This window comes from Hemiscyllium ocellatum, chromosome 32 (genome assembly GCF_020745735.1).
Source record: "Hemiscyllium ocellatum isolate sHemOce1 chromosome 32, sHemOce1.pat.X.cur, whole genome shotgun sequence".
In the NCBI taxonomy this organism is placed as follows: domain Eukaryota; kingdom Metazoa; phylum Chordata; class Chondrichthyes; order Orectolobiformes; family Hemiscylliidae; genus Hemiscyllium; species Hemiscyllium ocellatum.
Window position 1 is genome coordinate 20,910,276 of NC_083432.1, and position 16,238 is coordinate 20,926,513.

Consider the following 16,238-nt stretch of genomic DNA (forward strand, 5'->3'; position numbering starts at 1 on the left):
TGCTCAGTCAGAACTATAAATATTGTCAGAAATGTAAAACCCATTCTGAATTCTGCAAAACATATGCCAATCGATTATACATTCCAATTTTGATCTTGAAATTTCCATTGTAGCTGAGCTGGCTGTTCTCCTCAAGACGATTTCTTTATATTATAATGGCAATTGACATTCCACTGATTTTGAAATTCTCTATCGCTGTAATATATTCCAACTTGTCACAGTGGATGTGTGTATGGGAGAGAGAGAAAACATCCTACAATGGCTTCTCATAGGAAGGTGTTTTGATGTGTGAGTACTGGCTGTTCATCCACAATGGAGACAATCCATTTTTAACATTCCACTTTCCCCAGATAACCTTTGACACAAATTATTGATTTCAATCTTTCTCTTTGCGTAATGGCTATCAGAAGATAGTCTTTGTTCCAGCTATACCTGTAGTACAGAAGTTTCATTCCCAAACACATTTGAAGTTTGACCTGTTAGCTATACGTTCCAGATGATGATTTCAATGTCTAAGTATTAACACTTGGAACACCTTTTGGATGTATGGTAAACAGCCACAGCCATGCTATTTAGATATTTCTATATAAGTTTTTATAAGCTCAACTGTTGTCAGGTCAGGTGACTTTGGCAGTCATTTTAAAGTGCCCCAGATCTTTTTAACTCTTTTCTTTCAAACCAAAGTTCAAGGTTTTTGAATTAGTCAATGCGATTCAAGAATTAATGGTCTGTATTTATACCAGCATGACAAAATGGAGAGGAGAATCTGTTTTGGCAAGTATAGGTTTAACATGTTGCTGATATTTTTCCTGAGAGAGAAATGTTCAGTCTGAACCATATTAAAAAAAGAGGTTGTGTTAGAAGCCTTGGGCCACCCCTTGGATACCATAGCCCCCTCCAAACATTGGTCCATAAGTCTAGATATGCATGAGCATTAATCATACATTCAAAATATATTTCTAACAGGAGATTTATAACTGCAATCATCGATATTTGGTTTGTGACGTTTTCATTTTGTGATTTAGATATTCAAAGAACAATTGAATACACGGGTTGTACTGGTTGCTATGGAAACTTGGGCATCTGGAGACAAAATAGATATCAATGCAAATCCACTGGTGACGCTGAGAGATTTCATGAAGTACCGACGAAGCTCTGTCAGAGAAAACAGTGACGCCTTTCACATGCTTTCGTAAGATGACTCTGGTTTTGTAGGTTTACATAATTTTATAAAGAAAAAGGAAGTACATCACAAAGTTCTTATCTTGAATGTATTTTTGAAATTTGGTATTTCTCTTTGAAGTTTGTCTTCTGTTGACAAAAAAATCTTGTTTGTTAAACTTTAATGAAAATTACTGCTATTTGATGACATTATCAGCCTTAATTGCTTATTTCCAATTAGGTATCATTAGAACTAACTTGCAATTCATCACCATGTTAACTATTTTTGCACGTTGTATCCAAAGTTTATGTTGCCTTGGATCCCATCAGGTTTTGGATTAGTGGTGCTGGAAGAGCACAGCAGTTCAAGCAGCATCCAAAGTGCAGCGAAAGAAGGGCTTTTGCCCGAAACATCGATTTCGCTGCACTTTGGATGCTGCCTGAACTGCTGTGCTCTTCCAGCACCACTAATCCAGAATCTGGTTTCCAGCATCTGCAGTCATTGTTTTTACCTCCCATCAGGTTTTACTTTCTTAGTCTCCTATGAGGGACTTTATCAAAGACCTTACTGAAGTCAACGTAGACTACATCTTCTGCACTACCCTGTCCTATTTACAGTACAAACCTCTGGAGGCAGATCAACCCTAGCATTCACTGTGTGCCAGCTGGAACCTTAACAAGCATCCTCTAAGTTCTTTGGGTTTTGAAGAGTAAAATCCTTTTACTTTAAACCTCTACATCCCAAGCTCTTTCTCTATAAGAATGGGGGTCAGCAGCTGTGCCTGACATAACAAGGTATGAACATTCAGTTTAATGATCAAATTTATGAATTCACTAGAATTTATTAAGTAAGATTTTATAATTAGTTATCAAAAAAGGACGACAAACATTTCTTGTTCTTCAAGGCCCAGGATTATTTGAATGCTTCCAGCAGAGGCCATAGTAAACAGTGCCAAAAGTAATTTGAGTTTCTGATTCTCGTCCCTAATGTTGAGGATTTTCTCATCCCTTAGTAGGGAATAATCTGAGTTGCACCCTTTCATTGGCATCAGGTAATTGTGATTGGTGTCATCTCACCTCTGGAACTACATTCATGTAGTCCAAAAAATGTCAGATTCTATTTTCTTAAACCGCAGAAGTTACGTTTCATTGTGTGAACAAATGGTATAAACTTTTAGATATAGAATAGTTGTGCAATTATTGGTATCAATATTGAAGACAATTAAGAAAAAGTTCTCCTAACAGAATTTCAGGATGTCCTTTTAAGTTGTGGATGTTTTGTCCGACACACGCATTTGAGAGATCACGACAGTCATTAAACTACTTTTTTTTAAAAAGTGCCAAATTCAGTTTCAGCCATTGGGTTCAATTTCTTTTTACGTATTTCTTTGAAGCTGATAAAAAAAGCCTTGCACCTATTGTAATCAACCAGATAAATTGAAGCTAGACTGTTTGGCATCTTTAATGCAATTTAAGCCAGGGAGATCAGTATTTTAAAATCAGCTGCCTTAACTGTCAAGCATCTCACTAGGAGATATTCAAACTAAACTATGTAGAAAGATAGCTGAGACAAATCCTAAACTGTTACATCAAACTAACATAGAATTTAGTGGAGCCCCAGGAGCTGGGGCAGATACTAAAAGAGCATTTTGCAACAGTATTTACTGTGCAAAAGGAGATGAAAGGTATGGAATGTAGGGAAATAGATGGTGGCATCTTGAAAAATGTCCATATTACAGATGAGGAAGTGCTGGATGTCTTGAAATGCATAAAAGTGGATAAATCCCCAGGACCTCATCAGGTGTGTCCTAGAACTCTGTGGGAAGCTAGAGAAGTTATTGCTGGGCCTCTTGCTGAGATATTTGTATCATCGATAGTCACAGGTGAGGTGCCGGAAGACTGGAGGTTGGCTAACATGGTGCCACTGTTTAAGAAGGGTGGTGAGGACAGGCCAGAGAACTATAGACCAGTGAGCCTGACGTCGGTGGTGGGCAAGTTGTTGGAGGGAATCCTGAGGGACAGGATTTGGAAAGGCAAGGACTGATTAGGGATAGTCATAATGGCTTTATGCTTGGGAAATCATGTCTCACAAACTTGATTGAGTTTTTTGAAGAAGTAACAAAGAGGATTGATGAGGGCAGAGTGGTAGATGTAATCTATATGGACTTCAGTAAGGCATTTGACACGGTTTCCCATGGGAGATTGGTGAGCACGATTAACTATCATGGAATGTAGGGAGAACTCGCCATTGGGATACAGAACTGTTTGAAAGGTAGAAGATAAAGGGTGGTGGTGGAGGGTTGTTTTTCAGACTGGAGATCTGTGACCAGTGGACTGCCACAAGGATCGGTGCTGGGTCCACTACTTTTCATCATTTACATAAATGATTTGGATGTGAGCATAAGAGGTATAGTTAGTAAGTTTGAAGATGACACCAAAATTGGAGGTGTAGTGGACAGCGAAGAAAGTTACCTCAGATTACAATAGGATCTTGCCAGATGGGCCAGTGGGCTGAGAAGTAGCAGATGGAGTTTAATTCAGATAAATGTGAAGTGCTGGTAAGGTAATGGTAAGGTCCTAGGGAATGTTGCCGAATAAAGAGACCTTGGAGTGCAGGTTCATAGCTCCTTGAAAGTGGAGTCACAGGTAAATAGGATAGTGAAGAAGGCTTTTGGTATGCTATCATTTATTGGTCAGAGTATTGGGTACAGGAGTTGGGAGGTCATGTTGTGGCTGTACAGGACATTGGTTAGGCCATTGTTTGCATGCAATTCTGGTCACCTTCCTATCGGAAAGATGTTGTGAAACTTGAAAGGATTCAGAAAAGATTTACAAGAATGTTGCCAGGGTTGGAGGATTTGTGCTGTAGGGAGAGGTCGAATAAGCTGGGGCTGTTTTCCCTGGAGTGTCGGAGGCTGAGGGATGACCTTATAGAGGTTTATAAAATTATGAGGGGCATGGATAGAATAAATAGGCAAAGTCTTTTCCCTGGGGTTGGGGAGTCCAGAACTAGAGAACATAGGTTTAGGGTGAGAGGGGAAAGGTATAAAAAAAACCTAAGGGGCAACTTTTTAATGCAGAAGGTGGTACGTGTATGGAATGAGCTGCCAGAGGAAGTGGTGAAGGCTGGTACAATTGCAACATTTAAAAGGCATCTAGATGGGTATATGAATAGGAAGGATTTGGAGGGATATGAGCGAGGTGCTGGCAGGTGGAACTAGACTGGGTTGGAATATCTGGTCAGCATGGACGAGTTGGACCAAGGGATCTGTTTCTGTGCTGTATATCTCTGCGGCTATGACTCTGTAACTATTATTAATTATAGCATCAAAATCTTACAATACCAGATATGAAGGTGTTCATCTTTGCCTCAAAGATGAATAAGGAACAGAATAGACTGCAGTCCGCCTTCTGTCTGGTTAATTTCTAGTGACAATATGTGAGAAGAATCTGTATTATAACATTTTAATTAATCATAAACACTGTTTCCTTTGAAACTGCATAGCATATGAAGGTGGTTAAATTACTTCATGATTTACAATTCATATCTGGAAACAGGAGAGTCCAGAGATGCCAATGCATTAGCTAATTATATCAGAGCTTTCAAAAACATCTCTATGACTCTATAACTGTCGGTCACACACAGCTTCCTGGCTTCTATTGTTCTGCACCTTGCTTCACAGCACTAATAATCGTAGTGTCCAAAGACGTCCTTGAATATTAATCAAGACAGTCATGCATTCCTGTGAACTTCTTCTTCGAAAATTTTAGTATTCTGTGAATGAGCAATCTGAATAACAGTTTGCAGCCAGTTGGAATCTGGTTAAATGGGTTGTCAAAATGGTGTCTTCTGTGTGCTGGCCCATCAAAATGAAAGGATCTCAAAGTACCTGTTCTTCATCTGTATGAGAGGTTGGAGATAAACTTTGTAAAGGTGCATTTTCAAGTGCTGATACTGACCAACCTGAGGGGAATTCTTATTTGCACATGGGATGTGAACATCCCTAGCACGGCCAGCATTTGTTACCTGTTCCTAAATGTCTGTAAGAAGGTGATGGTTAGGTTTGGTCCTTTAGTGTGGGGAGGCCCACTATTCTGTAAAGGTACAAGTTCCAGGATTTTGTTAGGATGATGTCTGACCCCGCGAGGGTGGGGGAAGGAGTTATCTAGTAGTGGTGGTATGATGTTGGGGTGGGGGGTGGGTGGGAGGGGTGGGGGGGGGAGGTGGTTGGGGTGGTTACCAAGTGTTGGTGTGGGCAAAAAGGCATGATCCATTCCTTAAGACTGAAAAATCAGAAATATAGTGTTTTCTCTCCTTAAGGAGCAATTTCAAAGAGACTCAGTAAACTTGGTAAATCTTGCACATGCAAGGCTTTGAGACCGAGGCAGATTTGAAATTGTCCTTTTTTTTCATTTTAGCAGTTTCAGTTTGGGTTCATATTTGGTCTTTGTAAATGTGATCCATCACAATAAGTATTCAAGTCAAAGCCAGGTCATTGTATTTAACTATTCTACCATTTTGCCACAGAGCCAACAAGTTTCGTCTAATAATCACAGTCAGTCTTTTGATTAAGCACTTTGTATTCATTATAATCCTTGAATGTATGGACTGAGAAACTGTTTCATGTTGTCTCGCAATTCATTTGTTCAGCAACATTGTGCCTGTGCAGGTGAGTCAATGAGGAGAGAAGACGCTGGAAATCAGAGTCGAGAGTGTGGTGCTGGAAAAGCACAGCAGGTCAGGCAGCATCCAAGGAGCAGGAGAATCGACGTTTCTGGCAGAAGCCCTTCTTCAGGAAGGGCTAATACCCAAAATGTTGATTCTCCTGCTCCTTGGGTGTTGCCTGACCTGCTGTGCTTTTCCAGCATGTACTGTTAACCCTGTGGAGGTGATTGTCTGTCAATAGGGAGCACATTATTGAGGTTGGTTATTATAGGTTTTTCTCTTTAGTCATGGAATGTGGCCATTACTGGCAGGGCCTGCATTTATTGCCCATTCTTGTTGTCCAGATTAAAATTTTAATTTGTGTTGTGGTATTCCTTACTGATGGTGACTGTCCCTTATTGGCTTTAGAGTAGCTGGAAGTATTGTGTGACACATTGAGCAGGATTTTTCAGCCTTCTGCCAGCATGTTTATAAGAGGGAGTGCTCTTAAATCACAGCACGTGACCTGTTCACAATCTTCCCCTGTTTTAAAGGAGGGCAGTGGAGCTGCCAAATGGCGCAGCCTCGTCCGTGGTCCAAATGAGATAATTAAATGGCCAATTAATAGTCATTTAAAACCCTTATCCCACCATGGGCCACTCCTGAACTTGCTGATTCCCCAAAGCCTGACCATTCCCCTCCAAACCACTCTGAAGAAGCTCTTCCTTCAGTGTCATTCGGTCAAAATCAGATTTGCAAGTGAATTCTACTTACTGCCATGACATGAATATGCAGTATAGCCCAGGGCATACATAAGGTATCATTGGTGGCATTAAGAATTAAATAAAGGCTATGTAAGTGGACCTTGAAAAGGATGGTTTACAGGAGTCATAGAGATGTACAGCATGGAAACAGACCCTTAGGTCCAACCTGTCCATGCCGACCAGATATCCCAACCCAATCTCGTCCACCTGCCAGATTTGGTCCCAATACATCAGGAGGCAGTAAGAGTACTAAGTCTATTGTCATGTAAGCTCAGTTTAGAAAGTAGATTACATATAATTGACCTTTCAAGCAGATTTTCAAAGAGAAGTGCTTTTGAGAAATAAGGCAGGTTTCATGAGAAAACCCCAAGTATGGGAATGATCTGTTTCCAATGTGATTTTGGTATCTGGTTTTCTCTTCCACAGAGGCCAAACATTTGAGTGTAGTCACAGCGCAACAGCCTACATTGGAGGAATGTGCTCTTTATCAAAAGCCGGAGGGATTAATGAGGTTTGTTGTTTTCTTGCCCTGCCACTTGCCCTGGCAGTTTTGTCTATATTCTCTTTCCCCTATCCATTTTAACATAACTAACATCCCACCCTTGTTTCTGTACTTGATACATATATGTGACTTCTGTTTACCATTGACTCCTCTGTTATAACCTGTTGCAGCAACATCATCATCTTAAAGTAAAACGGCATCAACTGTTAACTTTCTGGTCACAGGATCCTTCCAGGCAATAGCAAGGGTCAGTAATGCATTACTAATGTCTGGGTTGACCCATCAGGGACTGGATTAATTTCAGCACTGGGTACAACAAGAACAAGAGGGACCCACAGGGTGGAACGAGGTTGTCTTTGTGCTAAACTGATGGAGCAGGTCAGCAGCCTTTTATGAAATCTGCTCAGGGGAGGAGTATGGATAAGGTCTGTTCTGCCATATTGCTGCCCACTGTGAAGGCAAAAGTCTATTTCCACAGAGTATTACCAATGCACTAAGTGTTTACACAGGTTTTGTATCTCTCCATGTTGGCATTTAACAATTGCGATTGCGCCACACCCCAAACAATTTCTTTTCTTCAGTTTTGTGTGTGTGTGTGTGTGTGCGTGCTGCTGACTGGCCAACATTTATTGCCCGTCCCTAATTGCCCCTCGAAAAGGCAGTGGTGAGTTGCCACCTTGAACTGCTGTAGGTGGACCCACAGTGCCCTTAGAGAGGGAATCCAATGATTTTGAAGGAATGGTGATATAATTCCAAGTCAGGATGGTGAGTGACTTGGAGGAGAACTTGCTGATGGTGGTGTTGCCGTGTATCTGCTGCTCTTGTCCTTCTAGATGGAAGTGCTCATGGGCATGGAAAGTGCTAAGGATATTTGGTGAGTTTCTGCAGTGCATCTTGTAGATAGTGTACACCTGCTGCTACAGTGATGGAGGGAGTGGATGTTTGTCAATGTGGTGCCAATCAAGCAAGCCCCTATAACTGAATGGTGTCAAGCTTCCTTTCATCAACATAAAGGATTCTATATTGTAAGAAGCAAAATTATCTGCATTCATTGCTGAAGGATTCTAAATATAGATGCCGCTGATCAATAAAGCCTTGGCTTGCTCATGTTCAAAGGGATCATGAGTTTTCCACTTACTACAAGGTGACAATAGGTGAGCGGTGTGTTGTTCAGAGCTGTATTTAACACACTGGAAATGTGTTTCTTGATACTGATAATTAAGCATTATAACCATCAGTCCAGTGTCATCACAGGCTATGCCTGTGAGAGGTAGAAAACTCACTGTGCAGATATTTGTGCTGCAGAAGCAATGGGCCTGACAATTTGGGGCTAGGAAGAGTGTGCCTTGTCAGGTATGTGAGATGGACATTGAGGTGACAAACCAGAAAACAAGGGCTTCTCACCAGCCCCTCCTGAATTCAGTGGGAGGATCAGTTTTGAATTGCCTCAACAGGTTTCCTGCCTGACAACAAGACTGAGGGGCAAGGAGATGAAACATCCTGTGGCGTGGGCTAGAATGGTTGATGACTTAAACGATGGGCTGAGTCATTTTGGAATGCACCACTGCTCCTCTTGTTCCACATGGGACATCATAAAGAGCTCCTAAACCATGGATTCAGCCGTTCTCACTTCCTTTCATTTTGCTGCATTTTCCAAGGTTTGGCAAACCGAGCTTGCAAACCTAATCCTGGCAAGATTGTCATGGAGGTGTGGGAAGTGCTCAGTTTTAGCTTAACCTGTTGCATATATGCTTCTCAGAATGTCTTGAAGATTCCTGATAATTCATAGAATTCAGTCGTCGAAACATTTATATCCCATTAAATCTGCTGAGTACGATTCACCTTGTGCATGTAAGCTCATCTGTCTGTAACAAGTACTTATTGAGTCAGTTATTCCAAGAGCATATATGGGTCATTGTTGAGCATCAAATAAAAACCAGAATCCTGCATTAAAATTGCTTGTTCAGCAAATGCAAATGGAGCAAGTTTGGCTCGACTTAATCTAATTCTTATAGTAATACCAAGCCATCTGTGATCTTTGCTGAGCTGATAGTCTCAGCCAGAAGATCGTGAGATTAGCCAGCCTGGCATTGAAAAAACTTCACCCAGTAAATTGAAACAAGGAACTAAGGATGCTGGAGTTCTGACACGAAAAACAGGAATTGCCGGTGGAACTCAGCAGGTCAGGCACCATCTATGGTAAGAAAGCAGAGTTACCATTTTGAGTCCGGTGACTGACGAAGTTCTGATGAAGAGTAACCAGACTTGAAGCATTAATTCTGCTTTCTTCTGACAGATGCTGCCATTCCTGCCGAGTTCCATCAGCAATTTCTATTTTGTTTCACATGGTGGCGCAGTGGTTAGCACTGCTGCCTCACAGCACCAGAGACCTGAGTTCAATTCCAGCCTCAGGCGACTGACTGTGTGGAGTTTGTACATTTTCCCCGTGTCTGCGTGAGTTTCCTCCGGGTGCTCCAGTTTCCTCCCACAGTCCAAAAATGTGCAGGTTAGGTAAATTGGCCATGCTAAATTGCAAGTGTTTGGCGAAGGGGTAAATGTAGGGGAATGGGTGTGGGTGGGTTGCGCTTCGGCGGGTCAGTGTGGACTTGTTGGGCCGAAGGGCCTGTTTCCACACTGTAAGTAATCTAATCAAATGTTCTGCAAGCTCTTCTCAAGTTGGGATCAAGACCTGTTGAATTTTGCTTTTAGCAGCGGTCATGGTGGAGGCATGACTGTTGGGAAAAGAAATACAAGAATATCCCATTCTTCAGCACTGCTACCTGTTAATTTAATTTAATTTTATACAATAATAGGAAGAAGGCATTATTTGGGGACAACAACAACTTGGTGCTGCTCCCCCTCCAACCACATTACTTCCTCTGAAATGCATGTGGAAGCAGGTCTTCCCCAAAGTAGAGTCACAGGAGCAAGTTGCCAACCAATCTGCATTTCCAAAACATAAGGAAAGAAATATCTTATGACGTCATATGAAGAAAAGCTTTAATGTCCCTGGGATAGAACTAGGAGCTTTTTGGGAAATCTGTACCCAGGACCACAGGGTTAAAATTTCCAATGTGCAGTCTCACACAATCCAATGTGCATATTCCACAATCCATTAAAGTATCCACAATACAATAAAGTATTGGATAAACTGTGAACTTACTCATGGAATTGATAATAAGAATATTTTATGCGGTGGTCGGGATATTCCTTATATCTTGTGTTATTGTAAAGCTGAGTCCACTCTATTCTAAGCTGTTGCCCTGCAGGAACTAATTTTGATTAGATTAGATTACTTACAGTATGGAAACATGCCCTTCGGCCCAACAAGTTCACACCGACCCGCTGAAGCACAACCCACCCATACCTCTACATTTACCCCTTACCTAACACTACGGGCAATTTAGCATGGCCAATTCACCTGACCCGCACATCTTTGGACTGTGGGAGGAAACCGGAGCACCCGGAGGAAACCCACGCAGACACGGGGAGAATGTGCAAACTCCACACAGTCAGTCGTCTGAGGCGGGAATTGAACCCGGGTCTCTGGAGCTGTGAGGCAGCAGTGTTAACCACTGTGCCACCATGCTGCCCACTTAACAAGTGACCAAATAGATACTTCACAATTCTTGAATGTGTGAAAAGTAATGATACAGAAGATGAATGATTAGCTGCTTTATGAAAAAAGTGTATTATCAATAATGCGTTGAAGCCTCTTACTTTTTTTGTTTAGTATGGAAATTTAGGTACAATGGCCGTCGCACTCGTTCAGAGTTTGGGTCAAAACCTTGGAATGATGTGGAATAAGCATCTTGCAGGAGCAAGTAAGTTATTTTAATTGAATTCTATACACACTGAGCAATCACATGCATAAAACAGTATAACTAGCTATTGGAACAGAATTACTGCAAATTAAGCTATGTTTTAGATTAAATTAGATTCCTAACAATATGGAAACAGGCTCTTTGGCCCAACAAGTCCACACTGACCCTCCGAAGAGTAACCCATCTAGACCCATTCCCCTTCCCTATATTTACCCCTGACTATGACCAATTCACCTAACCTGGATTGTGGGAGGAAACCAGAGCACCCTGAGGAAATCCATGCAGACACGGGGAGAATGTGCAAACTCCACACAGTCAGTCACCCAAGTGTGAATCTAACCTGGGTGCCTGGCGCTGTGAGGTAGCAGTGCTAACCACTGAGCCACCGTGCCACCCTGAATGCTGTTGGCATTTTGAGGTTCTAGAAACTTTCTTATTGCGATGTACATTAATTTCAACTTGTGCAATCCCTTCAGCAATTTCTTGTTTTATTTTAAGATAGCTGGCTGGTCATTCTCAACATTGAAACTCATTCTTTCTTTGTATATTCAGATAATTTTGGTACATCCAAATTTGGCATATTCATGGACTTTCAGTAATGGTACCTCTTTCCTCTTACATTTCCTTATAGGGTTGAGGATAGATAATACCTGGTTCTGATGCCTAATATTATGGACCAGGCCAGGCCCCCTCAAAACATTTCAAGAAGGTAGCCTAGAGCTTAACTTTTCTCATTGTTTTGAGCAGGTGTAATTCAAGAGTAATGCTGCTGGTCAAAACCCCTCGGTTTTCAACAAAACAGAATTTATTTACAGAGTACTGAATGAAACACAAACAAAAGAGAACAGAATACAGAATAACTTAACCTCTCTGAAAACCCAGCAGATTATCCCACCTAGTGAAGCTGTTCCAAATTCCTGCAATAATCTCCATAAACACCCCTTTGCAAAAAAGGTAAAATCAAACACAGAGTCTTACAAAGAGAGAGAGAGCAGATAGATTCAACATAGAACACCTCAGTGTAGCTGTTCCTTTTGGATTTCCAGCTAACAACTGACCAGCAGCTCTGAACAGCCAGACTGCAAAAACCAAACCAAACCAGAGAAAGGCAGGGCTGGGTGAACTGGCCACTCCCCTTTCATTGTACAAGTGTTTTTTTTAAAACTTAAAAGCTTCTTCAAGTAGTCAAATACCGACAGACAGGAACCTCTGTCTTTACGATCCCTCTGAAAAGAAAAACTAAGGACAACCTAACCTTGTTCAAGGAGCCGTATCATCACACTAACATATATCAAAATCCTGTAAGATCAGGAAGCCTTTGTCCTGTGCATGAGTGAGGTGAATACTTGATTAAAAACATGACTTCAGTAAAAGTGATTTGGTTGAGTAAAATAGCCTTGTTTTGCATTTATAATTCTTGCTTATTTAACAAAGGCCCATCTATATTTTCAACTGCCACTTTGGGCAGTTGTGTTTTGGTGAGTGAAAGTGGACTGCGTTTCTGGCTTCCCTTCCGTTGTGCGATGTCTCATCTGCACCTACTACAGGTGGTGGAGTTTGAATCAGAACATTGCCGTGTTGGGGATAACTGTGTGAACCCCCTGGATGCAGTCCCCTTTCAAAAGGGACAAAGTTAGACCAAATTTGGTTAATATTTTATGCTGCAAAATTTTTTATCATGCAACAAATGCTCCCAACGGTAAATGATGACAATGATTAACATGGATGGCTTATGGAAAATATAATTATTGCTAAGGCATTTATGTAAGCTCATAAATAGCATATTAAAGGTTCAGCATATTTATTCATGCTAAATAGGCTGCAACATCTTACATCATTTGGAAGCTGTTCTCTTTTTCTTCCTGTTTGAGTCTGGATAAGATAATCATCATTAGGATAAATCTCTCTCGTTATTGCTCACTCAATGCTTTTACTCTCACCTTCACCCATTCTTTCATGTTTGAAATGAGAATTCCTCAAGTGCCTACACTTTATTCATTATACTCCACTGCTGTTAACTAGATTGTTTATTTCTTCTTCAACACCAACATGTTTTCCGAAAACCAACTACAGATTCTTCACATTCTTCACTCTCCTGCTACTCTACGGCAGTTTTCACTGACTGCATATCATAAACTCTGAAATACACTAGAGAAAAGATTGTAAATATTTCATGTGTCACAGTTAGATATAAACATCCCAATAATGGTAGAATTACACAACATATTTGCCATAATCTCAACCATGCATTTAACAGCTGAGCAGACTGTCCTGCAATGACTCTCTATCAGTACCATCTTGAAATTTATTCAAATTCACAGGTCAGAGCCAACTTGACATGTATCTGTGTCTGACCTCCAGGTGGCAGTGTTAGCTGGTCAACTTTGTATCTTAATTTTTTATGACATATAGTCATAGAGTTATACAGCATGGGAACAGACCCTATGTGTATTTATTAGTGCACCGAAGCAGTTACTCATATCTAGCATCAGGTGCTCCCAGAGACTGAGTAAAGCATTTTACCCATATAATAGAATACAGCAATGTTCTACAGTTTGTACAGTTCCAGCTCTCACACTGGTACTGAAACAATGCCAATGTTTCAGTGTTCAGGAAACAAAAGTGTCAGAATAGTATATTTGTCAATTGTCAGTGAACCTATCTGGTTCACTGGTCACCCAAGGAGGCACTGTGGGTCATCATCAGCACCAAGATTATACTCCAACGCAGTCTGCAGCCTCATGGCCCATTCACATTCCAACCTTATAACCAACACTAGTTCAACTGAAAGTGCAGGATGGCACGCCAGGAGCAGCACCATGCATACCTTAAAATGAAGCGTCAGCTGGGTGTAGCTACAAAACAGAGCTACTTGCACCAAACAGTATAAGCTGTAAGTGATAGACAGGGCTAGGTATTTTTACAACCAGTGGATCAAATTTAAGCCCTGCAGTCCTGCCACAGTCATGAAAGGTACTAGACAATTAAATAAGAGGAGGCTCCATAAACATCCCCCTCCTCAATAATGGGGAAGCCCAGTACATTAGTGTAAAAGACTAGGTTGGAGCATTGATATCCATCCTCAGCCAAGGTTGCTAATTCACTGTTCCATCTTGGCCTCGTCCAGTGGTCCCCAGTATCACAGATGCTAATCTTCAGCCAGTTTGATTCACTCCATGTGATATCAAGAAATATTTGGAGGCACTGGATACTGCAAAGGCTATGAGTACCAACAATATTCTGGCAATAGTACTGAACACTTGTGCTCAAGAATTACCGTATCCCTCCATCGACGTGCCAAGCATGTGATTTTTTTTTACTGAATATTGTACTAGAAATCTAATCACCATGGCCTGCTGTCTATGCAAAAAGCCTAAATTTAGGTCGACATCTATCTTTCTCCTCATGCTGTTATGTTGGGCAGAGAATTTTTTACCACATTCCTGACTACCATATTGGAGAATTGGACATCCATTTAGTGGCTGAAGCATGGATGCTGCACCATTGAATTTCTAGATTGTAACCTTTGCAAAATAAGATTTCTACAGATGCATTGGTAACAATGTTTCTCACAAGGTATTCCAATGGGCTCCACGTTGTCTATGTTTCACTAATCCAATTCCTGTTTCCCTTTCACAGGTGAGTGCTGGTGTCCTGATGCCTGGTCTGGTTGTATAATGGATGATATGGGGTAAGATCATTTTTCTCAAAATATAGAAGCATAGAAGATGGGAATAGGAGTAGGCTATTTGAGCCCTTGAGCTTGCTGCACCATTCATTATGATCATAAAGCTCAATGCCCCAATCCTGCCCTTGCCCTTTATCCTATAGCCAAGAGCTATATCTACCATCTCCTTGAAAACACCTGATGTTTTGGCCTCAACAACTTTCTGTGGTAGTGAATGCCACAGGCTCACCATTCTCAAGGTGAACAAATTTCTCCTCATCCCAGCCCTAAAAGGTTTACCCCACATCCTTACATTATGACACCTGGTCCTGGGCTCTCCCATCGTTGAGAACATCTTTCCTGCACCTATGCTGTCTCGTCTTGTTAGAAGTTTATAGGTTTTTATGAGATTCCCCACCACCAGCCCTCCCACTTCCAACCACCATTTTTCTAAATTCTTGTGAATATAATCCTGACCAAATCAATCTCCTCTTATACACAAATCTTGCCAACTCAGGCATCAGCTATACCTTTTGCAGGTACACAACAAACTGTCACCTGGAAGGAGACTAAACATTTGATTTACAAAACACTGGTTAGTCTCCTATTTGGACCATTCTGATCAGGTAAGCTGAATTTCCTTTTAGGTGTCTGGACTGCATACAGGTCCCGAGCTCATGCCTTCACTCATCGGATCAAATGTATATAACGTATATAATGCATACATTAGATGTGCATCTGAAATTCATTTGAGGGGAAGAGTTTGAGATGCTGCAGTGAAATATAAAGACCAACAGCTACTTACTTAAAGGCATAAAATTGCGTAAAATGGGAGAAGGGAAATCAACAACCTATTTAAATTCTGTCTAATTTTCTTTTTCAGCTTCTTTGTGTGAAATAGAGTCTGGTTAGTCCAGTTGACTGGATGGCTAGTGTATGGTTAGAATAATGCCAACAATCTGCGTTCATGGAATGCCCTGCCAGTAGCAGTGGTGGACTCTCCCTCTTTATCAGCATTTAAACGGGCATTGGATAGGCATATGGAGGATAGTGGGCTAGTGTAGGTTAGGTGGGCTTGGATTGGCACAACATCAAGGGCCAAAGGGCCTGTACTGCGCTGTATTTTTCTATGTTCTATGTTCTATAATTCCCATTCTGGCTGAGGTTGGCTCTTGCTCGCCTCCTTACCCCGGCCTGAGAGTAGAAAGTCATGGCAACCAGACTCTGACAGAAAGTGTAAATTATTGGTTCAGCATTTTCTCTGCTTCAGATGCAGGATTGACTGTTTGCATGGTTCCCGCTCACTCACTTTTAGATTCTGACAGAATGATGTATTCGTGTAATTCAGGGATGCCTCAAGAAATCTGCATCTCAACAATTCAGTGGCTTTCTAGACTTTCGCTAACATGCATTCTAATGTGACGTAAATCACATGGGCCTTGTACTCAGAGGTGTATGAAATCATGAGGGGCATGGATAGGATAAATAGACAAGGTCTTTTCCCTGGGGTGGGGGAATCTAGAACTAAAGGGCATAGGTTTAGAGTGAGACGGGAAAGATGTAAAAGAGACCTAACGAACAATTTTTTTCACACAAAAGGTGGTGCATGTATGGAATGAGCTACTAGAGGAAGTGGTGGAGACGAGTACAATTGCAACATTTAAAAGGCATCCGG

General features: G+C 41.3%; 1 protein-coding gene across 1 annotated transcript in view; it reads left to right on the forward strand.

Moving 5' to 3' along the window:
- The window catches only part of adam11 (ADAM metallopeptidase domain 11), a 156,007-nt gene that overhangs the window by 91,222 nt on the left and 48,547 nt on the right, over nucleotides 1-16,238 (forward strand). The window contains exons 11-14 of the mRNA XM_060848589.1: nucleotides 1,026-1,192; nucleotides 6,997-7,081; nucleotides 10,806-10,896; nucleotides 14,536-14,587. Coding sequence (XP_060704572.1) covers nucleotides 1,026-1,192; nucleotides 6,997-7,081; nucleotides 10,806-10,896; nucleotides 14,536-14,587 — 395 coding nt within the window. The remainder of the gene's footprint in view (nucleotides 1-1,025; nucleotides 1,193-6,996; nucleotides 7,082-10,805; nucleotides 10,897-14,535; nucleotides 14,588-16,238) is intronic.